Below are 25,982 nucleotides of genomic sequence, written 5' to 3'. Positions count from 1 at the left end.
AAGGAGGCTAAAGCTAATATCTGTACACAAAAACACATGTCTGCTGTGTGCTGTCGACTACATTAAAATATTAAATAAACCTCTGCTCTAACATAAATTGTATTTTGTGTATCTGCTGAATGACAAAGGTCTGTCCTAAAACGTCTCTGTTTACAGTCACATCAGTAATATGGTGTCAAATCAGGTTAGATATTCGAGAAGATACTCTGTCCTCAGATACTCTGTTCATACAGTAACCTCTGTTTGAATCATGTTGAATCAGACTGTCATTTTTTAATCATCTCTAATCTAACTAATCCTCTTGTTTAATTTGGAAATGTGTGTGTTTCCATCCAGGTGCAGTCAGTGAATGCAGCACCATACAGACAGTGAGCCACATCACATGGACTGTGAAAGGAATGACACTTCCAGTGTCAGTATGGACTTTCATATTCGATGGTATATGTTTATTAAATCTATTTGTTATGCAAATGTCATCTTCATGTTCTCTGTAGGATGTTCAGAGCGCGCTGTTATTTATCCCACTTGTAGTTCTGCTGCCTCAGTGGATGAGATGATGGAGATGGAGGAACATCCTACAGAACTGATACCAACACCTCCTCTGTGCTGATGCTGCTGGGTGAGATATTTTGATTATTTTTTGTGTGAAATATGGGTCTTAGTTTTGGGGAAAATGTTTTGAAGAACAAAACCAACTAAAGCAACAAAGAGTTTACTTTGTCAGTTGCTGTGTGCTTGTAGTTTATAATTAGAGCCCGACCGAGATGGGATTTTTGGGGCCGATTCCAATATAAATGATAATGGGGGCCAAAAAAAAAAGTCGATGTCCGATATATTGGCTGATAACCAATATATTGGCCAATATATGAAATAAGAGCATTGATACATGAACATAAATCCTTGTAATACCCAAAATATGAATCAACATAAAGAAGCAGAAGACTACTAAATTAAAAGAAGGAACTTTAATTAGTAACACTGTCAACATAAGGACTGTAAACCCACTGATAAATAAGAAAAGGCAAACTGCAAACAATGATAAATAAGAAAAGGCAAACTGTAAGCACAATGATATAAGAAAAGCAAACTGTAAACACAATGATAAATAAGAAAATTTGTAGTGTTCTTTGCTTTGCTGATGCTGGAGCCCTGGCTAACTCTTGCACTGCAGATGTTGCATCTAGTGCCCGTGGAGTCTTTTGTGAAGTGGCTCCACACCTTACTCTTCCCCTCTGCCTGTGAAATGAAAATATATGCATTTAATGCATTTTGGTTATTAGCATAGGGTTTGATTCTATAGTTGGCTGTTTTAAAGTAAAAAACAAGTGGCTGCATTTAGCTGAAAGTGATAATACATAGGCTAATGTGAGGTGTTCTTAAACTACTACATTATGTGTTTTTAAAAGGCTTATTCACAAAAAACACCTTATCGATATCAATTAGTCATATTTACTAGGTTTTACTCCATCTGCAGCCACTGGGTATTTGCAAACAGCTCAAAAATAAATGCTGAAGCAAACATTAAAAAGTGAAAAAAAGTTGTCTACAAACAAAATAAGAAATAATCAAACATGCATCACATTATTAGACTTAAAACAAGGGACTAAACTACATTGTATGTAACAATGTAGCTGCTTTCAAAACATGCAGTACATGAAATTACAACTAAATACTTGGAACCTTTTCAAAATTGTTTTAATGAAGACATTAACTTGTGAATTTATGTGCCCTGGTAAATCCTGCATGACAGTATGAAGTGAAGTGGGACGCTGATATTAATGATGGACATGGGAGTTACCAGTTGCATATGTTTATTTCACAAAGATGCAACTCATATAACTTTAAAACGCCGTATAATAGTCTGATATTAGATAATGGTGGACATGTTGATTAACAGTCACATCTTTGTTTATCTCACAAAGATAATTTGCCCAACTTTAAAATGCTGTATAATAGTCTGATATTAGATCATGGTGGACATGAGAATTAACAGTTGCATATGTCTTTGTTTATTTCACTGAGATGCAACTTACACAGCATTAAAACGCTGTAAGACGCTCTTTAAAACTTGCATGAAAAAAAACTAGTACCCTGACAGCGTGTTTCCGCAAGGATGTTTTTCTCATGGGACATTAAAGTGTAGCATGTGTTTTTAGCATGTGTTTTACAAAGTCACAGCTTAGCATAGAGTAAAATAAGTGCAGTTTCTTTTGCCGTTTTCTCTCTCCTTCTCTGCTGCAGCCCAGTGAGTGTAAGAGGTGTTGATGCACTTTGCTGGTCTGTGTGTGAGGGGGAGGGGCCAGGTATTCGGGCAGTGTGCAGCACACAGACACAGGAATAGAGTGACAGAATGTCGGCGCAGCAAAAACCTTAAATTAATGTATCAGTTACATGTTGATCGATGTCAGTTAATGGGTGATAAGCTATAATTGGCCGGCCTCTATTTCTAATTATAGGTTATATTGTGCTTTTCATCAACCTTTCATAGAATAGATGGTCTTTCTCATTCCACATGTTCTCTGTAGGATGTCAAAGTAATGTCAGTAATTCTTTTGTCCCACTTGTAGATTTCCTGCCTGGGTGAATGAAGTCCTGGAAATGGAGGACCATCATACAGACCTACTGATGCTGCTGGGTGAGATATTTTATCTTTATGACTAAAAAGCTTTTTTGAGGTCACTGAATGCTCCAACTATGTGATGGTTTTGATCTATTGAGTTGGTAGTTTCCTCTGTTGACTCTATTAATGCAAGTGAAGTTGCTATGTTTGGTCTGAATCAGTATTGACTTTGAGTGAGTTTATCTATGAATTTGTCCAACTGTTTACTGAATAGTTTTTTGTAGAATTGGTGAGAGTTTAGGATCAGATTGAAATTAGATGTATCCAGATTTTCTACAGTCTGGTTGTGTGTCAGATACTGACTGTGAATTTGTCCCATAAAGGCCCAGTTAAATGGATGAGACGCATTTTGTCCTGTTTTTGTCAGATGGTTTATTTGATGAATCAAGGTAGTAGTAGCAGGTGTGTAGTCTGTGAAATGGTTGTTCTTCCCAGATTTGTAAGTTTGATTTGGTTTCTAATGCAGACATAGTCCAGGTTGACTGTTGGTTTCCAGAAATATGCATTCCTGATGTTTTCTCCACTGCAACTCCAATAGTATGTTTTATTTGGAAGGGTTTTAGAGAAGTGAGATGTTTTGTACAGTGTGGTTGTGAGTGTGAATGTGTGAGAGATTTGTGTTGTGTAAAAGCTGAGTGAATTAGTTCCAGTGAAACAGATGAGATGGAAATGTGATGTTTTTGTTTGGTGTGATGTGTTGTTGGGCCTGTGGTCCTGTGCAGTTGTGTGAAAAGCAGTGAGACAGGAGGTGTAAGCGCCCCGGTGCTTGGTGGCTCAGTGGCTTGGTCCTTGGCTGTTGTCCGGCCGCCTGTCATGGGCAGGTTGAAGGTTCAAGACTCGGGGGAGCTGAGTATCGGGAGCGGACGGAGAGGGAGGGGCGGAGGGGGCCTAGACCCCTCCGCGTTTCCTGAGATGTGTCAGGGAGGGGTTATGGAGCAGGAGATGATGAGGAGCTGGTGTTTTAGAGTAACGATTAGTGTTTGTTTTGTATTTGAATATGTCTTGTGTTTTTTGAAAGTGCATTTGTATTGGTTGTGTTTTGACGCTATTGAGTAGTTTTCCTAATGTGAAGTAACTGAGTTGAATTGTCTGTGTAATGCTATTGGTGTGTTTTTTGAAGGTTATGTTGAGTTTTTGTGTTTTTTCTTCCAGGTGTTGATGACGACAGCGGCTGGCCCCTGACTCAAGTTATGTTATTTGTTGCCCCTGTGGGTAAGAAATAGCATTTCTTGGGTGTGAAAGGGGGGGGTGTAGAAGTGTTTTTTTCACCTGTTTCCTGTCTTTTTCAATAAAAAATGTTCTACACCCCCCTAGTTTTCATGTGAGGGCTCATTACGAGTCCCTGGTTTCATCACGCCCTTATCAAGCAAGCCCAGGAATCGAACCACCGGCCAGCCTCACAGTAGTCAGTTGTGTTTGCGCCATTGACCTTCTGACTGAGCTATCTGTGAGCTACCAATGATGTGTTCGGAACTTGTATTTATTGTGTGTTTTTTTGGACCTGAAAGGCCATAAAAGCTCAAGTGTTCTCTGTGGGTCTTGAACTAACTACCTTTGAGGTGCAGGGGATGAGTTTGGCACTGGTTTTAACCACTGAGCTATTCTGTCAGCTAATACCGCATATTTGGAAGTTGTATTTATTGTGTTTGCTTCCACTCCTCTGTTTTTCGGGTGAAAAGCAAGCGCTTGAGCAGGACTTGATCTCACAACCTTGGAATCTGTAGTGAAAGTGTGCCTTTTGCCTGATGCTTAGACCACTGAGCTAAACTCAAAGTTAGGAAGTTGGAGTCAATTTCCAAGTATAAGAAATGTATACAGCTGAAACCCTGAGGCGTGAGAAGGGATGGAAATTTTGAAAAAATAGATCCCGCTGTGGGATTTGAACTCACAATCTCAAAAGTTGTAGGATTGTGTGACAGTTGCCCCATTTCTTTTCCACTGTACCACAGCTGAATTGCTGATGTGAGAGGTTTTTTTTTGGTATTTGAGGCGTAAACTTGAACTGTGAGGACAGACTCTGCTCCATCTCCAAGTTGGGTCTAGGCCTTTGGCTCAAAGAGGTCAGGAAGGGGAAGTGAACCAGACTGAAAGTCATGTGAAGTCTGTGATACAGACAACTCACCACTACACCAGCCTAACCTGCCATGTGACAGAGTCTGGTCGACACCAGCTCTGAATGGAAAGTGTCCTGACATTACTTCTGTTATGATTTGATGCTTTATAAATAAAATTGGATTTGGATTATTGAAGTGGTTCAGTGTTTTCTCCATGAACACTGATGTTCATAGTGCTGTCAGAGGTTTAATGTATTACCCGCATATATTTTTTTGTTAGTGTTTCTGTAAAGTCCTGTACCAGTTTTAGAGCACTGAGATTTTACTAGTTAGTATTAGTTGATTTGTCCACTTAATATTTTTTGGGTAACAGTCATTGCAGACTCTATCACATGGCAGGTTAGGCTGGTGTAGTGGTGAGTTGTGTAAAAGCTCAAATATTCTTTGCAGGTCTTGAACCAACTCCCTCTCAGTGCAGGGGATGAGTCTCATACTGGTCTTAAACACTGAGCTATTCTCTCAGATACTGCTGAAGTGTTTGGAACTTGTATTTATTGTGTGTTTTTTTGGACCTGAAAATATGTAAAAGCTCAAGTGTTGTCTGTGGGCCTTGAACAAACTACTTTCAAATGCAGGGGATGAGACTTGTACTAGTTTTAACCACTGAGCTTTTCCATCAGCTGATACTGCAGATTTGGAAGTTGTATTTATTGTGTTTGCTTCCGCTCCTCTGTTTTTTGAGTGAAAAGCAAATACCAGATTAGGACTTGCTACTGGTGAAGTGTTTGGAACTTGTATTTATTGTGTGTTTTTTTGGACCCGAAAATGTGTAAATAATCAAGTGTTTTCTGTGGGTCTTGAACTAGCCACCATTAAGTACAAGGGATGAGTCTTGTACTAATTTTAATCACTGAGCTATTTTGTTAACTGGTGATAGAAAGTTGGAAGTTGTATTTATTGTGTTGGTTTCCGCTCCTCTGTTTTTTGGGTGAAAAGGAAGAACCAGAGGGGGATTTGATCTTACAACCTTGGAATCTGTAGCGAAAGTGTGCTTCTTGCCTGATGCTTAGACCACTGAGCTAAATTTGAGTTTAGAAAGTTGGAGTCAATTTCCAAGTATAAGAAATGTATACAGCTGAAACCCTGAGGAGCGAGAAGGGATGGAAATTTTGAAAAAATAGATCCCACTGTGGGATTTGAACTCACAATCTCAAAAGTTGTAGGATTGTATGACAGTTATCCCATTTCTTTTCCACTGTACCACAGCTGAATTGCTGATGTGAGAGGGTTTTTTTTGGTATTTGAGGTGTAAACTTGAACTGTGAGGACAGACTCTGCTCCATCTCCAAGTTGGGTCTAGGCCTTTGGCTCAAAGAGGTCAGGAAGGGGAAGTGAACCAGACTGAAAGTCATGTGAAGTCTGTGATACAGACAACTCACCACTACACCATCCTAACCTGCCATGTGACAGAGTCTGGTCGACACCAGCTCTGAATGGAAAGTGTCCTGACATTACTTCTGTTATGATTTGATGCTTTATAAATAAAATTGGATTTGGATTATTCCAAATCCAAAGTTCAGTGTTTTCTCTGTGAAGACTGATGTTCATAGTGCTGTCAGAGGTTTAATGTATTACCTGCAGTCTGTTTTTTGTTAGTGTTTCTGTAAAGTCCTGTACCAGTTTTAGAGCACTGAGATTTTACTAGTTAGTATTAGTTGATTTGTCCACTTATTATTTTTTGGGTAACAGTCATTGCAGACTCTATCACATGGCAGGTTAGGCTGGTGTAGTGGTGAGTTGTCTGTATCACAGACTTCACATGACTTTCAGTCTGGTTCACTTCCCCTTCCTGACCTCTTTGAGCCTCTTTGAGCCTGACCTACTTGGAGTTCAAGTTTACACCTCAAATACCAAAAAAAAAAACCTTCACATCAATAATTCAGCAGTGGCACAGTGGTTAAGAAATGGGACAACTGTCACACAACTGTTTAACTTTTGAGATTGTGAGTTCAAATCCCACACCAGGATCTATTTTTTCAAAATTCCCATCCCTTCTCACACCTCAGGGTTTCAGCTGTATACATTTCTTATAATTGGAAATTCAATCCAACTTTCTTAGCTCAAATTCAGCTCAGTGGTCTAAGCATCAGGCAAAAGGCACGCTTTCACTACAGATTCCAATGTTGTGAGATCAAGTGCCACTCAGGTACTTGCTTTTCACTCAAAAAACAGAGGAGTGGAAGCAAACACAATAAATACAACTTCCAAATTTCTACCACCAGTTGACAAAATAGCTCAGTGATTAAAATTAGTACAAGACTCATCCCTTGTACTTAATGGTGGCTAGTTCAAGACCCACAGAGAACACTTGATTATTTACACATTTTCGGGTCCAAAAAAACACACAATAAATACAAGTTCCAAACACTTCACCAGTAGCTGACAGAATAGCTCAGTGTTTAAAACCAGTATAAGACTCATCCCCTGCACTGAAAGGGAGCTAGTTCAAGACCTGCAAAGAACATTTTAGCTTTTACACAACTCACCACTACACCAGCCTAACCTGCCATGTGATAGAGTCTGCAATGACTGTTACCCAAAAAATTATAAGTGGACAGATCAACTAATACTAACTAGTAAAATCTCAGTGCTCTAAAACTGGTACAGGACTTTACAGAAACACTAACAAAAAAATATATGCGGGTAATACATTAAACCTCTGACAGCACTATGAACATCAGTGTTCATGGAGAAAACACTGAACCACTTCAATAATCCAAATCCAATTTTATTTATAAAGCATCAAATCATAACAGAAGTAATGTCAGGACACTTTCCATTCAGAGCTGGTGTCGACCAGACTCTATCACATGGTAGGTTAGGCTGGTGTAGTGGTGAGTTATCTGTATCACAGACTTCACATGACTTTCAGTCTGGTTCACTTCCCCTTCCTGACCTCTTTGAGCCAAAGGCCTAGACCCAACTTGGAGATGGAGCAGAGTCTGTCCTCACAGTTCAAGTTTATACCTCAAATACCAAAAAAAAAACCTCTCACATCAGCAATTCAGCTGTGGCACAGTGGAAAAGAAATAGGACAACTGTCACATAATCCTACAACTTTTGAGATTGTGAGTTCAAATCCCACAGCGGGATCTATTTTTTCAAAATTTCCATCCCTTCTCACGCCTCAGGGTTTCAGCTGTATACATTTCTTATACTTGGAAATTGACTCCAACGTCCTAACCTTGAGTTTAGCTCAGTGGTCTAAGCATCAGGCAAAAGGCACACTTTCACTACAGATTCCAAGGTTGTGAGATCAAGTCCTGCTCAAGCACTTGCTTTTCACCCGAAAAACAGAGGAGTGGAAGCAAACACAATAAATACAACTTCCAAATATGCAGTATCAGCTGACAGAATAGCTCAGTGGTTCAAACTAGTGTGAAACTCATCCCCTGCACTCAAAGGTAGTTAGTTCAAGACCCATAGAGAACACTTGAGCTTTTACACCCTTTCAGGTCCAAAAAAACACACAATAAATACAAGTTCCAAACACATCATTAGTAGCTCACAGATAGCTCAGCCAGAAGGTCAATGGTGCAAACACAACTGACTACTGTGAGGCTGGCCGGTGGTTCGATTCCTGGGCTTGCTCGATAAGGGCGTGATGAAACCAGGGACTCATAATGAGCCCTCACATGAAAACTAGGGGGGGGTGTAGAAATTTTTTTATTGAAAAAGACAGGAAACAGGTGAAAAAAAACACTTCTGCACCCCCCCTTTCACACCCAAGAAATGCTATTTCTTACCCACAGGGGCAACAAATAACATAACTTGAGTCAGGGGCCAGCCGCTGTCGTCGTCAACACCTGGAAGAAAAAACACAAAAACTCAACATAACCTTCAAAAAACACACCAATAGCATTACACAGACAATTCAACTCAGTTACTTCACGTTAGGAAAACTACTCAATAGCGTCAAAACACAACCAATACAAATGCACTTTCAAAAAACACAAGACATATTCATGGAACCTCAAATACAAAACAAACACTAATCATTACTCTAAAACACCAGCTCCTCATCATCTCCTGCTCCATAACCCCTCCCTGACACATCTCAGGAAACACGGAGGGGTCTAGGCCCCCTCCGCCCCTCCCTCTCCGTCCGCTCCCGATACTCAGCTCCCCCGAGTCTTGAACCTTCAACCTGCCCATGACAGGCGGCCGGACAACAGCCAAGGACCAAGCCACTGAGCCACCGAGCACCGGGGCGCTAACACCTCCTGTCTCACTGCTTTTCACACAACTGCACAGGACCACAGGCCCAACAACACATCACATCAAACAAAAACATCACATTTCCATCTCATCTGTTTCACTGGAACAAATTCACTCAGCTTTTACACAACACAAATCTCTCACACATTCACACTCACAACCACACTGTACAAAACATCTCACTTCTCTAAAACCCTTCCAAATAAAACATACTATTGGAGTTGCAGTGGAGAAAACATCAGGAATGCATATTTCTGGAAACCAACAGTCAACCTGGACTATGTCTGCATTAGAAACCAAATCAAACTTACAAATCTGGGAAGAACAACCATTTCACAAACTACACACCTGCTACTACTACCTTGACTCATCAAATAAACCATCTGACAAAAACAGGACAAAATGCGTCTCATCCATTTAACTGGGCCTTTATGGGACAAATTCACAGTCAGTATCTGACTCATTAACACACACAACCAGACTGTAGAAAATCTGGATACATCTAATTTTAATCTGATCCTAAACTCAAAAAACAAAACTACAAAAAACTATTCAGTAAACAGTTGGACAAATTCATAGATAAACATACACTACTTACTCAAAGTCAATACTGATTCAGACCAAACAGAGCAACTTCTCTGGCATTAATAGAGTCAACAGAGGAAACTACCAACTCAGTAGAACAAAACCATCACACAGTTGGAGCATTCACTGACCTCAAAAAAGCTTTTCAGTAATAAAGATAAAATATCTCACCCAGCAGCATCAGTAGGTCTGTATGATGGTCCTCCATTTCCAGGACTTCATTCACCCAGGCAGGAAATCTACAAGTGGGACAAAAGAATTACTGACATTACTTTGACATCCTACAGAGAACATGTGGAATGAGAAAGACCATCTATTCTATGAAAGGTTGATGAAAAGCACAATATAACCTATAATTAGTAATAGAGGCCGGCCAATTAAAGCCTATCACCCATTAATCGACATCAATTAATATGTAACTGATACATTAATTTAAGGTTTTTGCTGCGCCGACATTCTGTCACTCTATTCCTGTGTCTGTGTGCTGCACACTGCCCGAATACCTGGCCCCTCCCCCTCACACACAGACCAGCAAAGTGCATCAACACCTCTTACACTCACTGGGCTGCAGCAGAGAAGGAGAGAGAAAACGGCAAAAGAAACTGCACTTATTTTACTCCATGCTAAGCTGTGACTTTGTAAAACAAATGCTACACTTTAATGTCCCATGAGAAAAGCATCCTTGCGGAAACACACTGTCAGGGTACTAGTTTTTTTTTTTCACGCAAGTTTTAAAGAGCGTCTTACAGCGTTTTAACGTTGTGTAAGTTGCATCTCAGTGAAATAAACAAAGACACATGCAACTGTTAATTCTCATGTCCACCATGATCTAATATCAGACTATTATACGGCGTTTTAAAGTTATGTGAGTTGCATCTTTGTGAAATAAACATATGCAACTGGTAATTCCCATGTCCATCATTAATATCAGCGTCCCACTTCACTTCATACTGTCATGCAGGATTTACCGGGGCTCATAAATTCACAAATTAATGTCTTCATTAAAATAATTTTGAAAAGGTTCCAAGTAATGTATTTAGTTGTAATTTCATGTATTGCATGTTTTGAAAGCAGCTACATTGTTACATAAAATGTAGTTTAGTCCCTTGTATTAAGTCTAATAATGTGATGCATGTTTGATTATTTCTTATTTTGTTTGTAGACAACTTTTTTTCACTTTTTAATGTTTGCTTCAACATCTATTTTTGAGCTGTTTGCAAATACCCAGTGGCTGCAGATGGAACTTTTCATTAGCTAGTAAATATGACTAATTGATATTAATAAGATGTTTTTGTGAATAAGCCTTTTAAAAACACATAATGTATTAGTTTAAGAACACCTCACATTAGCCTATGTATTATCACTTTCAGCTAAATGCAGCCACTTGTTTTTAATTTTGAAACAGCCAACTGTAGAATCAAATTCTATGCTAATAACCAAAATGTATTAAATGTATATATTTTCATTTCACAGGCAGAGGGGAAGAGTAAGGTGTGGAGCCACTTCACAAAAGACTCCACGGGCACTAGATGCAACATCTACAGTGCAAGAGTTAGCCAGGGCTCCAGCACCAGCAAAGCAAAGAACACAACAAATTTTCTTTTTTATCATTGTGTTTACAGTTTGCTTTTCTTGTATCATTGTGTTTACAGTTTGCCTGTTCTTATTTATCACTGTTTGCAGTTTGCCTTTTCTTATTTATCATTGTTTGCAGTTCGCCTTTTCTTATTTATCAGTGGGTTTACAGTCCTTATGTTGACAGTGTTACTAAGTAAAGTTCCTTATTTTAATTTAGTAGTCTTCTACTTCTTTATGTTGATTCATATTTTGGGTATTATAAGAATTTATGTTCATGTATAGTATATATCCTGTGTATATCAATGCTCTTATTTCATATATTGACCAATATGCTGGTTATCGGCCAATATATCATATCAGCTTTTTTTTTGTGCCCCATTATCATTTATATTGGTATCGGCCCAAAAATCCCATCTCGGTCGGGCTCTAAGTGTAAACTTCAAGCACACAGCAATTGACAAACTAAACTCTTTATTGCTTTAGTTGGTTTTGTTCTTCAAAACATTTTCCCTAAAAGTAAGATCCATATTTCACACAAAAAAGAATGCAATAAAGTCAAAATATCTCACCCAGCAGCATCAGCGCAGAGGAGGTGTTGGTATCAGTTCTGCAGGATGTTCCTCCATCATCTCATCCACTGAGGCAGCAGAACTACAAGTGGGATAAATAACAGCGCACTGTGAACATTCTACAGAGAACATGAAGATGACATTTGCATAACAAATGGATTTAATGAACATATACCATCTAATATGAAAGTCCATACTGACACTGGAAGTGTCATTCCTTTCACAGTCCATGTGATGTGGCTCATCTCCATCACTATCTGTATGGTGCTGCATTCACTGACTACACCTGGATGGAAACACACACATTTCCAAATTAGGAGGATTAGTTAGATTAGAGATGAATAAAAAATGACACAGTCTGATTCAACATGATTCAAACAGAGGTTACTGTATGAACAGAGTATCTGAGGACAGAGTATCTTCTCGAATATCTAACTTAATTTGATACTATATTACTGATGTGATTGGAAACAGAGACATTTTAGGACAGACCTGTGTCATTCAGCAGATACACAAAATACAATTTATGTTAGAGCAGAGATTTATTTAATATTTTAGTATAGTCGACAGAACACAGCAGACGTGTTTTTATGTACAAATATTAGCTTTAGCCAACTTAGCTTTTCTACACGCGTGGAGCTGCTCGCGAATACACGTGTGGTATGTTTGGAGTACATGTGACTAACTGTAGCTGTTCTGTTTTAGCACTCATTATTCGCATAAAAATACCCCTAGCTGCAGGTTAAAACATGAACTACCTCTGTTTAGGAGACGTTCAGTCAACATTTTCGCCGTTAGCTTATAGCTTTTGTCTTGTTGGCTACTGTTGTTGTTGTTTAGCGAGTAATTGCGCCTGCGCAAAGTGAAGTCATCCTCTCGCGTTAGTTTAACGAGATGTTAAGCTGGTGCAGTGCTGCCATCTGCTGGTTATTATTTGTAACGTTAAGTGTGGGAGAGAGTTTGTGTTTCTCGTATTAAATAAATACTGAGAGAGAACAAACGGACAACAAAACACAAAGTACACCTGCAGATTTATTTTCTGACAGACAAAAAAAAAGAGATGAAAAAATATGAGATTTATATATATTTATATGGAATGACAAAGAAGAAAATGGAAAGAAGAGAATGGAAGAAAAGAAATGCAGTAAAAGAAGGGCATCTTATCAGTTGAGTTTATTTCATCATTCCATTTCAGATACATAAAACAACATGTGAACACTGGCTGGAAGAGTTTTAAAAAGGATCTGAAAGAAAAATATTCCTTTTATTAATCAAAAAAATATAAGGTCTGACATTACTAAGTATTCCCCACTAGATGGCACTATATGCACTATATTATGCAAAACTCAGAATTTAAAAAAAAAACAAAAAAAAAAAAACTACAACTGTGAATTTAAAAAATAAACTAAAATAGGTATCATAACCTTCCTAAAATAACTGCCTAAGTTTTTTTTTTTTTTCCTAAATCATCAAATACTCAATTTCTGGTTCAATATTTTTGTTCCCTGAAAAATCTGACAACAATGACTGGCAATTATTTTAGGAAGACCTTCTTATTCAGCTTAATAACAGACACCCTCAAAATAACAACATGACGTACACAAGACGTGTATTTATGTCATAAGAATTTATTTCTTTTTGTACAGTGACATGAAATGGATGAAGAACACTGTCAACAATATCCTCTTCTTTTGATATTTCAGAAATAATCATGTCAACTGCTGCTTAACTTTGCACAAAGAAGACAGTATTTGACAGAGGCGTTTACATTTAAAGGGAACCCATTCATTTTTCATCTTTGTCTCTGAATGCTAAGTGGCTTCCCTTGTTTTTTTTACAGAATTGTGTCTGTCAGTGTGTTATTCAAGCTTAGGTTTATAGATTTTAAAACACAATATACTGAAGTGTGTTGTGGTCAGTAAATATAGAAGGCATCAAAACAAAAGCAGAAACTTCTCACGGCCAGTTGAGATTTGCGCCATCTCGTGGACAAAGTCATGAACTACAAATATCTATTACAGGTATGGGACTTCACTGCATGGGGTGTGAATTTATAAAAGTGCTCAAAAAACTAATAACAATCCACCAGATTGAAAGGATTTTAGCTCATAAACGATATTACCTCATTGTTGCAATAAGACCAGTGTTTGTAGCAGTGGTAAAGTAATGAAACTATTACCTTTTAAAGCCACCAGGGTTTTTTTTTTTTTGTTTTTGGGTTTTTTTTGGACTGAAAATCTGAGGTAAAAATCTGGCAAAACGTGGATGTAATGTTTTAATAAGTTGTATATGAATTAATGACAAGTGCATACAGGTATTCCTTCTAACTCCTGAGGATAAAATACATGATAAATGTTTTAAAGTTGTAGCTGATAGAGTAAAACATACAAAGTGAACTCGAATATATGATCTGCCTTATGTTACAGTATCAGAGAAAGGTCAAAACCTACAGTATCCACTTTTTTTGTTTTTTTTATTTTGGAGTTAACCCCAATGTTACCTTGAGGTTTGTTCAGTTTCATGCCACTTTAATAATCCTGTGAATTCTCTGCCTTCAAACTCAAGGTTTCTTTTAATCTTTTCCCGTAAAAACAACATCTTTATCTTATCTATTGCATTTAAGACCCTCCAGCTTGTATTTGTCCAGACTCTCAGAACAAGGACGCTGAACTCAGATCAGTTGTTCGGTCACATGATTAAAATGAATCACAAATCACAAGTAGAGAAACCCGACTGTGAAAATAAGTCTGTAAATGAAGATGTGCATGTAATAAATTTGGATAAATCAGTATTCAAGAAAGCTTTGACTTTCAGATTTTATAGATCATAAAAATGTCATTAAAGACATAAGTCAGTTAGCTTTAATGGTCTTACTGTGGTACTTCACACTAATATTAACCCAGTGGTACTTTTATGGCAGTTTCCAAATACATTTTTCTCTATATTCAACCTTTCTTAACTGATAAATCACATTTTTTAAATATATATAATCCTCTTTAGCTTGAAACCACACATTGTCCTATATTTAGTTTATTTAATATAGGTGTTCATAAAAGATAAAAACATAAAGTCAAAGGTTATTACATGAGAACAGAGAAGAAGAAGTGACTTTTTCAGTAAAATCTATCATTGACTGAACATAAACATCAACCACCTCCATGGGTTTTACTGGTGAATCCATGTTGTAGATGATTGTGTTTCCATGGTAACTACAGAGCCTCTGAACGTCCAAATGGGTCATATCTGATGACCATGAAAAGATGACAAACTGTATTTTACACTAATTATTTACATGTATTGATAAGTTTAGTGGATCAATAGATGTTAAACATTTTTCATCAGTAGTTGGTTTTGGTTGCCAGTGGCTGTTTGGGTCTTTATGGGTTAAACAGAACATTAAATCATGTAAGAATGGCTTTATACCAGTATCTAAATGAAAACCTTTGGCTCCATCTGGTGGACAAACTGCAGCAACACATCATAGTGATTTACAGCACATTTATCGTTCTGGTTCTGGTTATTTAATCTTTATTGAAAAGTAAATCAAACACGACACATCATCTTCTTCTGAATTTTATTCTTTATGCATTTTGGCAAGACATCGTCTGTCAATTAAATTCCAGTTACATAAATGCAACAATTGTTCCAGAGGATGTTACAAGGATTATCTTGGGCAAAAATAGTTTGGCTGCCATCTCATTTTTACTTATTTACAAACAAACAAACAAACAAAATGTATTTGTACTATTTGAATCCTAATATTACCCCACTCATTCAGGCGGATAGATCATGCAGCAGAGCTTGAATTCATTGAAAGATCTTAATATTGCTGAAAGAGGCTTAAGTGAGATATGACTAAACCCAAAATAAAGCCTTAAAAAAATAAGTTTGGCAATATTTAAGCTGTCACAGTTTACGCGAAAAGCGATGAAACAAGACACACAAGAACAATATTGTCATTTTTGAAAATAAAAAGTGCAAAAGGCAAATTATCCTTTTTTGGGATGATTAAGAATTCCAGTTGAGAAACTCGGATGGCTAACTTTTCTGCTCTACCCACCACATTGAGTTAAGCAGATTCACAAATCATACTGTACATAAGTTCAAAGTGCAAATATTGTGAATTGGCATAAGCTGGTATATACATTTCATTTTCTGGATGAAAACATGACAAAACAATAATTAAAGAGTTTTTTTTCCTTCATCCAGTTGGGTGCTCTGTTCACGCTGTACAGCATCACCCCGACGTCACGTTTTTTTTTTGCTGTAATTTTTGTGAAACGGCGACGTCCGCTGTGTCACATGGCCGTGACCGCTCTGAGAAAAAACAGCTGAAGTCACAAGAGGATTTGAATCTAATCTTAAAAGCCGAAACTCCAGAGAGAGAGAGAGAGAGAGAGATCCGTGAGTTGGGTTTCTCTAAAAATCATGCAGGACATGCACAACCAGTCACATTTAACTTGGCTTATTGCATTTCTAAACATCGCCCGCATTTTCCTCCCATTCACCGAATATGAAAACGATCGTTATATTGGCAGATGTACATAAAGAGGTGCATATGAAAGTCACCTCAGCTTTGTCTAAAAAAAAATGAATCGGATCTCAACCTCTGATGTCTAAACTACTCAACTACAGCTACCTCGTTACCACAGGACTTCACATCCACATCTATTATTAGTCATTACAATTCACTAAATTGCATAAGACTCTTAGAAGTGTTTTTGCTCAAGCCTGGCATGGAACACGCATGGTTTCCACTTCCACAGCACCAAAGCAGGAGATGCACACACACACACACACACACACACACATACACACACACTCCTGCCTTTAGGCCACTTCCCACTGATCCTACGAGAACAGCCTGCGTGGCCACAAAACACCGTTTCACCCATGGAGCCTCCTCTGATTAACCCAGCTCCTTTGTAGTTTACCGATACTGTTTTGCCAGATATATTTGGAAATTGGGAGGAGGAGGAGGGGCATCTTGATGATCAGTGGCACGTTACAGTTGAACCGACACCAGGAGGTGATACGAGTCGGCTCACGTGGTGAAATTTGACAATCATACCTTTGTAAAAGAAAGAAACAGTGGATGGAAGTTCACTATTTTAGCCCTCCTCGTAGAAAAATGTCATAATGAGTGAAAACTGTTGCTGCATAGGTCGGATCAGTTAAATGACAGAAAGAAAGAAAGAAAAAAAAAAAAAAAAAAAAAGGTTCTGGAAAACTTTATCTTTTGTCCTACTAAGTGTTTTTTTCTGTCATAAAAAGCTGTTCCACACATTTGTTCAGTGGCTCAGATGAGAGAAAATACCAATTTGTGCAACTTTTCATTTCTCGTCACGCGTTAAAGACCGAACGTGAAAGTATTTTTAACAAATTTTTGCCACGAGATGGAAAAAAAAAGTCTCGTGACTTATTTTGAGCTGCGTTTATGGTGCGGCGACACAGCTTCGAAATTAAAGGTTAACAGATGACCTTGTTTGGTTTAAAATGGATCAGAGTGTGTGATATGTAAACTGGTTTTCCCCGTGTCCATCGCTGCTCTGAGCCTCTTATTTCGTTTACACTAATGAGGATATGGAAATGCTACATCATGATTAAAGTAAGACTTAAAAGGTGGAATGACAAAACTACGTCCTAAACCTAAAAAAAAAATTGACAGATGTGTTGTAAAGGGCAGAAAGCATTAACTGCAAAAGGGACGAAATGACAATAACAGGCTGAGCTCAGTTTGAGATCCTTACTTGAAGTTTGTAGCCGAAGTCGGAGGCGGATTTTAATACGAAAAAACTCCAAATGCTACTTCTTTACAAAGTGATGTGTATTGGTTTATGGTTTGAAACTTTCTTCAGAAATTCAGATTGGATTTTTTTAAGCCCTCCCTACTTCTTAAATTCGACATCCTGATTGAATGCGTAAAGATATTGCGAGGTCAATCGGAAAAAGAGGGCTGGAAAAGTTAAATAAAATGAGAAGCGACTCATTTCGGCTCAGTTCACAAGTACAGACGTCAGAGTGAGTCATGTTATGTATAAATGAGACTGGTAACACTTAGTCCCTACTTCTTTCCTTCCTTCCTTATCTCCTCTCTTCACTGCGAGGCTCATCGGTCAGATCATTCGAGGGGGAGTGAAGGAACTTCACATTGGAAAGGAATGGTGATGTGTTTAAACCTGTGAGGGAGGAATTCGATCATATTAGCTGCGTCATCAGAGTAGGTGAAAAATTCTGTTTTCGTGTTAAAACAGGACGTTACCTTTAGTAGAGAAAGAAAAGGCGTGTTCTATGAGACGTGGCCATGTTCTCTGACATGTTGCGGACTTTTAGATAGTTAACGAAACCTCTGAAGAACAGCAAGAGACCTGAGGAGGAAAGGAACAGTGTTTAGAGTATTTCAGTCCCTTTTAAGGCCAATGTGAATGCAGTCTGTCTTTACAGAAGAAAGAAAGAAAAAAAAAAAAAAAAAAAAAAAAAAAAAAAAAAAAAAAAGTGTCAATACATTCGTGGCTGCTGGATGGTTTTAACCCTTTTACGACGGTTGTTGCTCCGGCGCTACATTTTACACTTTATGGCATTCAAATGACTGTAACTCCTGAAATGTTTGTGCTATTCACAGGATTCAAACAGCACTGGAAAGCTGAGATTCTGAGCTTTCTGGTGCTATATAACCTCCGGAGATCCAGCAAAGTCAAAGTTTTAGCTTTTTTAAATTACATAATGCAACAGTTTCTTCAGATACAATTTTAAAATGATTTTTATTTATTTATTTTAATGGAATGTCCTTTGTAATGGAATGATATGAGTGGAATAAAATATTCTTTAGTATTTATTGTTCTTACACTTTTTTAATGGGTCCAGTTTTTATCTTGTGCCTTAAAATTTCATTGTATTTATGATAATGAAAATAAAAGGAATCTATCTATCTTACAGTTTTCCATAATAAATATGATTTTAAAAAATTCAAGTCCATTTTTTTTTTTACTATAACACACTGTTTTAAGCATTTATTACATATAATAATGATAATTAATGGCCAGACATTGAAAATTAAGTTCTTTCTGAAAAAGGTGCAAGAGAAAAATGTGTTGAAAAATGATGCTGAAATTATTCAGCCAACAACATATGTAACCTCACTTTCAAAGCTCTAAAGTTCATAAGGTTTAATTTATCCTATTGTAATGAACTCACCAAGTAGCAGGAAGATCCACCAGAGCCAGTACTGACCATTGAAGTACCCGGTGAAGTAGTCAGAAAACTGCAAACAGAAATAGCACCATTACAACTCATTCAGTCAAAGATGGAGGAAAAGAAAAAAAAAACTACTTTAAAGCTGAGAATTTTACAAACCCTGACAATCAGAATCCATTTGATGAGGGATAGGCCGAAGCCACAGATGGCTCCATAGCGTCCTGCAATGGTATTGGTCAGACAGAAGGACAGGCAGAATCCAATCCAGTTGAAAAGGAAGGCCACTAGAGAAAACATGGATAGATTTTGGTTTATTCATAGGGACAAATGCACCATGGATAAACTGAGAAAAGACTCCAGCTCAGTTATTTACCACACACAGAGAACGCTGTGTTTGCAAACACATCTACACTTTGTTCAGTGAAGCCTTGATCAAATGACGTCGCCTTCAGCTCTCTTGCACTTTGCTGTGCTTATCTGTCAGATTAAAAACTAAAACCAAACCGTGAACTTGAGGCTGACTTACTGAAAAAGGCCAGCATGAAGATTCCATCATTTCCAACTCGTAGCTGGTCAGCATCACTGAAATCATCTCTGGGAGGGAATTCATCATCCTAAAACACAAACAAAAAGCATATGTCTAGAAGGAAGAACTTCTTGCAGTATTTGAATTAAACGTGTACTAAACAAAGCCAACAGATGAGCTGCAAAACAGGTTTGACCACCCTCGACCTCAGAGCAATTCCACACCCAAGCGTTGCCAGAATTACTCAGATAGTATGACACAATGTGCAGAATACAGAAGCAGCCGTCGAAGAACACAGTATTCATGACGTGAGTGAACAAACACATTTTTCGCAAGATGAGGAATTTTGAAGCACGGACAAATATGTCATTTAAGTCAAAATCTGTACTGACATCTGTTCCTTTGGTGTGTTTGGTATCAACATTGCCTTATATTAAGTTCTGAGGCTAAAAAGAATCCAGTGCAGTGACTTCGTTGACATAAGAATGCGGCTGGTGTGGTGTGTATGAACTGCCCTGAAGCTTTTCTGGTCTTTTTTGAGGAGCCCTGCACACTGCAGTAGTCAAATGTATTATAAATAAAAGACTGCATGAGGCTTTGCATTTGCATCCCAGATTTCTCAGTGCATTTTTCAGACCATATTTAACAAGTGAGTACCAACAGCCGCACCATTATTTTGGGAATACGTGGTTATAAAATCCCATTGCTAACATGTACATGTGACATTCTGGCTACATGTGTTACCATGCGTAAGTGGTCAGAATGACCTTGGATGACATTTCACATGCAGTGTGTGTGTTCATCCACATGACATGCATCGTGCCTTGGTTGGACAACATCAAACATCCTACCAGTGCCATTGATTTATTTAATTTAGGGGCAATAACCTAGAAACTCTTGTTCCATATTTATACAGACCTGGAACTGGCTCGTATTTAAATCTATACTTAACCATGACTGCATGTTCTGATTTAATATTTCAAAAAGTTTCACTAAGTCGTAAAGTTACAAAAACAGGGTGAAGACATCTATTCTGGTTGGTTAATAATGTAATGCATTTTATTCATGAGAAAAAGTGTAACCCCTGGTATATTTCAATAGAGTACAGGAACAACTTCATCATCTACAACTTGTTCTAAAAGCAGAGAAAATAAATCTCATGTTTTTTACTACCTCAAACACAGTAAGACCAGCTCAATCAGAAATTATGGTACAAAAAGTGGTCGTCTAACAGAGTTGGCTTCTTCTTTCAAATTATATTTATATTTATATTTTGGATTCCTAATTGATGACTAATTGTCTTTTCAGGAGCACATTTTGCATGTTGTCAAAAAGCTGAAGCTGCTATTGGGATTTTATTATAGAAATAAGATGTGTTTTATGCAAAACTGAAATTGGTGGACTCAAGGACATACTTTATATGAATGCACCTGTTGGACGGTGTTCATCATGAGGCTCAGATTCATTACAAACTGTGCTTCTCTCACTCATCGCTGTGTTTCTCCAGAAAACTAAACTGGTCATCGTTATCTGACCCGTTCGTTATCTGACCAGTTATCGTTATCTCACCCTGACTGAGCTGATGAGCTCAGTCAGTGGTATATTTTAATTTACAAACCAATTTTGGGGAGACTTCCTTCTTATTTATGTTCACTGTTAACCTCGAGTCATGGCAGTTATGATATCCGAACCTGGAATCATGGCAGTTATGAACACCTTGAAACTGTTTGTTCCAAAGATAAGGACTGAATTAGGAAAGAAACTTTTAGGTATTCAGCTCCTGATGCCTGGAACAAGCTTTAGTCTGAGCTCCATCTACAGGCACTGATTCCTTTGACTGATTTTAAAGAGAACGTAAAAACTAAGAATCAAGCCTGTTGGTGTGTAAATGTTTCGACTGACTGAATATTGTAAAATCGCTGCTGTCTTGGCCAGGTCTCCTTGAAAAAGAGGTCCCCCTGTCTCAATGGGACCAACCTGGTTAAACAAAATATGTGATTTATTACAAAACACAGGGAAATTATTTGTTGTTGTGTATAAATTCCCAGTGATTCCTGCAAAAATGCAAGTGGTGTGATATAATGACTGGTAACTTTGATAATGCTTATACATCCTCACCCTTGGTATCACATCCACAGTTGAGGCAGCCATGGCGGCAGCTTTGGCTTTCTCAGCTTCATCGTAAGTGGGCAGTGAGGTGGCGACGCTGTAGGGCGGAGGCACTGGGAAGTCACCTTGGAAACTGGTTTCTGTAGAAAGGGGAATACAATTATAGCTTACAGATAGAGGAGAGCACAGCAAGCGGAATAGAGCTTGTTTAGCCATCAACAGAGTGGTAACGCCACCACAGAAATCTGTGCTGACTCACCACTATGGGCCCTCTGTTAGTTGCCACAAAACAGACATGTGATGTAATCCTCTTGCCATTTATAAAAGATTGCTACCACAATGAGGAGGAATTAAGCCACTGAATTGCTGTTATTAGTTCTACTTTTCATACCAGGTGCAGATGCAGTTGCTCCCAAGTCAATAGAGGCATAAGGAGGTGGGGGTGCCTCTGCCTGTGTCGTCGATCCTGACGCCTCCCCTGATTCTGCAACAGGGCCAGGGTTGGCCTGGTCCTGGGAGGTGCTAGGCTGGGCTGTGGTTGAAGTGCATGGCTGCTGATCACTGGTGGAGGCCTCTGAAGAGTCATCCTCATTGTGCAGCTGGAGAGGAGAAGACGAGGCACGGTTAGAAGAAACGGAACAAGCTGGTCAGCTGATAAGAGCCAAAATTGTAGCCGCTCAGGGGAACGTTCACACGGTTTGAGACCTCTAGAACTGGCATCAATCTTGCGTTTTCTTCTAGGGCAGCAGGCAGCCTTCTAAAGTTAAGAATGGGAGCATGTAATGTAGATACCACTGTTTGTAGGGCAGTTCATCATAGAGGAAAACAGGTCAATAGCTGATACTTTTCTACAGCAAACAGTGTGCTAAATAAGAAGGAGCTGTCAGTGGTTACTTACATCATCATCTACATTATGAGAATTCAATATGGGGCTAAAACAATATGGACAAAGTCATTATCTTATTTCATTTATTTTGACAGATGAGGAACGATTTTAGCAAGAATGGTAATATGTTAAAAAAACAAAAAACATAACCATGGATAGATTTTTGTTAGTGTTTTAACTTCCCAACATTGTAACTTAATCAAAATATTGCATTGCTACCATGTCATGACTTCAATAATATTTCTATTAAGTGTTCAGTGTTAGCTGCCTTATCATCTTCAATGCCAATAACTGCATAACCGTTTTGCCTGTTTTGGTATGTTGACATAAACTTTGAGCTGTGCTGCACTTTCTCTTCTCCCTACAAAACCAGAAAATATGTAACTAAGTATAGAAACAATTTAATGAGGCAGACAATGAACGAGTTTCAAAAAGCAAGGATTATAAATCAGTGTTGTCTGTTAACGCTGGAATTGCATTAATATATGCATTTAATGCTCCATAACTGATAGGATATGCCTGTTGTACAAGGTTAGTGCAGCATTTGCCCTCAACAGAATGTCTGTGACAACATCGGCACGACAACACAGGAAGGTCTATGGAAAAGTGATACACATGTAATCAGTTAATGAGCGCTCCCGCCACAGCTGACAGAGCCATTTACAGGCTTCATTACATCAATTTTCTTCAGACCAAAGCGCCAAACGCCCTCTGAAATTACAGAGGGCTGATGGGAACATGTTGGCAAGATGGGGGATGGTGGGTAAAGGAGTGAGCTCTTTGCACCTTCTCAGTGACTTCATCAAGGTGCCCTTGAGGAAGTTAACAGACAGCTGAACTTCTGTACACACACAATGCAAATCTGACTAACACTGAACTAACTGAGTAACACTTATTCTACTATCAGTCTTGCTGAGTACGGTACACGTCTGAGCCATTACCGAGAAAAACCACAAGCACTCGTCTGTGATACTGATTGCACAAACCGCAGTGGCTTCTTAACACCGTCACTGTTCAAGTTTAACTTGTTTCCAGCTGTAAGATTTTACTACTAACCAAGAAAAATATGTAATGGTTGTTAGAGGGCAACAGAAAGCTGACATAAGAAATATAATAAGATGCAATGAACTGTTACTCCGCAGAAAAAAAGCTACAAAACTTCTTCAAGGTTTGGCCTATCAAGATGTAGACAAGGGTTGTATCTTTTTATATCTTTTGAAAAGCTTACAATGTGGTGCCTTAACTGCTCAAGGCTATGTTAGATTCACTTTCCTAGTTCGACCTAGCAAACATGTAAAATAAACTTTCAAATTCAGTTGTGTTTTCGCGTGAAATACATCTGAAACAAGGAAACTCCCTTTATCGAGTCTTTAACGCTCTTGAGATTTTAATCTAACAGTTGGCCGTTTTTGTCATAATTAAGAGGAAATTTGTTCGCCACCACTTAGATAAATAAGCCTGTAAACTTCTAGAGCAGGGTCGATGTACAAGGCATTGAGTGAATGAGTGGCTGGTGACTGGCTCAGAATCAAGGACAAAGCATAACGCACCCCCGCACACAGGGGATTACATAAGATCTTAACAACACAGCCACAAGCTGCCTTGTGTCCAAATATAACCAAAACTCATAAATCCACATACTCGGGGTATTATTTAGGGTGTGTATGTGGAGGTATTAAGAACCAATACCGTCTATATTTGAGTTTTATGGCATGGTTTAAAGGTTTACTTAGGTCTGTAGCAACTCTGGACAATTATCTCAAGAATTGTGGCTCAAGTTCAACAGGTCAAGTTGTAAGACAATGAATCTAACACTAAAAATTCAGAGGGTGTGCTGACGTAAAGAAAAAAAAAAAAAAAAAATACAGTTGTTTGGTGACCTAATAGAAAAAAAATACCCTTGTCAGATTTAAAAGGGAAAGTACCTGAACAATCCTTCGAACTACATCCTCCAAAAAACAGACCTGTTCAAGTCTAGGGTTGCGAAGTTAAAACAAAACTCTGATTTACTTTGGCTCAACTTGAACCCTGTGGGATTATCACACATGAAGCCAGAACCACATGGATCAGAACACAAAGCAGACTTTATGTTCCAGTGTTCTTGAGTGCTTTCAAAATTTCACAGGCTCTTATTACTTGAAGGGCCAGGTTACACCGCTAGACCAGAAACAAATGCTGAAGCTTGATCAACATCGAAATACCAGTAGAATAAAGGGACTACCTTCTTATAATAACATGAAAACAGACGAAAACTGTTAATATTAAGCGACTATTGACCTTTGAACTCTTACTGTATTTACCAAACAACACTAATTTGTAATCACGGTGATACCAACATACCCTTTGGACGTATATAAAGGAAAAATATTTACACTTACAACGAGAAAACATTCTTCATGTAAAGTTATGTTAATAATAAACGACAACACTGAAAACTAGCAAATAAATCCCCAAGCTAGCGTTAACTAGACATCATTTTGAGCTTCGTCTGTCAACATTTGAGCTACTTTATTTGCGGTTATGTAGGGTAACATGTGAAGTTCTGTTATAAATATATGTAAAAGGTGTTCTGAGTTAATAACACAGACAAACAGTTTAATAGGTGTTTAATTTTCACGGCCTGCTACAGTTATCTTTTGCTAGTTAGCTACTGTTAGCTTAGCCAATGCGGAAGTAACTGATGAACTAGCTAACTGTACAAACAAATCAATCCGGAAAAAATAAGCCAAAAACCGAAAAGAATGACAGTTAAGGGGATACTTGTGTTTTACTTTTGTGTCCACGTATTAAATGAACGTATGGCCAAGCAGGAACATTTTTTTCAGACTCGTTTAATTGTACGTAGGCCTTGTTTCGTATGACGGACAGGCCGATCGAATAAACGGTGTTTTGATCCCGTCTGCCCACACTCACCACTTGGTATCGACTTGCTGGGTCCATCCCCACGAGATTCAGCTGGCAACTGAGCCAGCCAGAAAACAGAAGGAAAATCTAACTTGTTATTACTCAGGGGGAAGTGCTACTGACAGGAGATAGTGTTTTTAAGCGCCGCTGTAAACAAGAAAGCGAGCGATGAAAGAAATGGCTGCAATGTACAATGCTCCGAAAAATACTGCTGTTGGTTAAACGGACACCAACAAGTATAAAGCTACAAACACAACAAAGTACTTCCGGTTGAATATTTCAAAATAAAACCGACTACGGACATATTTACTTTAATATCAGACACCTGCAGTTTTTGTGAGATTACTGAATCATTATTTATGATAATGATGGGTGGCTACGTTACTAACCTGATATTTTGCATTTACTTATTGTAGGATTTGTGTTGATTTGTGCAAATACTTGTTGAACTTGACCATGACTGAAATACAAAGTTTAAAGTTTACACTGTCATTGAAACACACAGTTAATATTGCTAATATACACTGTTAATATTGTAAACATGGCGACTATTATTATTATTATTACAATTTTATTTCTATTTTTATTTATTCTGATATTTTCTAATTTTATAGTCTATTTTCTCATTTTACTGTTCTTTTTGTAATTTTATTTTCAATCTATTCTAATTGTTTTTGGG

At 38.1% G+C, this 25,982-nt stretch overlaps 1 protein-coding gene and 1 long non-coding RNA gene across 2 annotated transcripts in view; one reads left to right on the top strand and one right to left on the bottom strand.

Annotated features, from left to right (window-relative positions):
• Nucleotides 1–11,510, top strand: part of LOC115435015 (uncharacterized) — a 30,514-nt gene extending 19,004 nt beyond the window's left edge. The window contains exons 5-8 of the long non-coding RNA XR_003937628.1: nt 532–619; nt 2,568–2,635; nt 3,773–9,864; nt 11,011–11,510. This is a non-coding gene — a long non-coding RNA (uncharacterized LOC115435015). The remainder of the gene's footprint in view (nt 1–531; nt 620–2,567; nt 2,636–3,772; nt 9,865–11,010) is intronic.
• Nucleotides 11,511–15,252: 3,742 nt separating this feature from the next.
• ndfip2 (Nedd4 family interacting protein 2) lies at nt 15,253–25,548 on the bottom strand. The gene is made up of 8 exons (XM_030157038.1): nt 25,313–25,548; nt 21,905–22,112; nt 21,523–21,653; nt 19,405–19,492; nt 19,038–19,162; nt 18,879–18,945; nt 17,947–18,052; nt 15,253–17,863 (listed from the first exon to the last, which is right to left on the bottom strand). Exons 1-7 carry the CDS (start codon nt 25,337–25,339, stop codon nt 17,949–17,951), a joined length of 750 nt encoding a protein of 249 aa, XP_030012898.1. The 5' UTR covers nt 25,340–25,548; the 3' UTR covers nt 15,253–17,863; nt 17,947–17,948.
• Nucleotides 25,549–25,982: the final 434 nt, after the last annotated feature.

This window comes from Sphaeramia orbicularis, chromosome 2 (genome assembly GCF_902148855.1).
Source record: "Sphaeramia orbicularis chromosome 2, fSphaOr1.1, whole genome shotgun sequence".
NCBI classification, from domain to species: domain Eukaryota; kingdom Metazoa; phylum Chordata; class Actinopteri; order Kurtiformes; family Apogonidae; genus Sphaeramia; species Sphaeramia orbicularis.
This window is presented reverse-complemented; position numbering and strand designations above follow the sequence as displayed.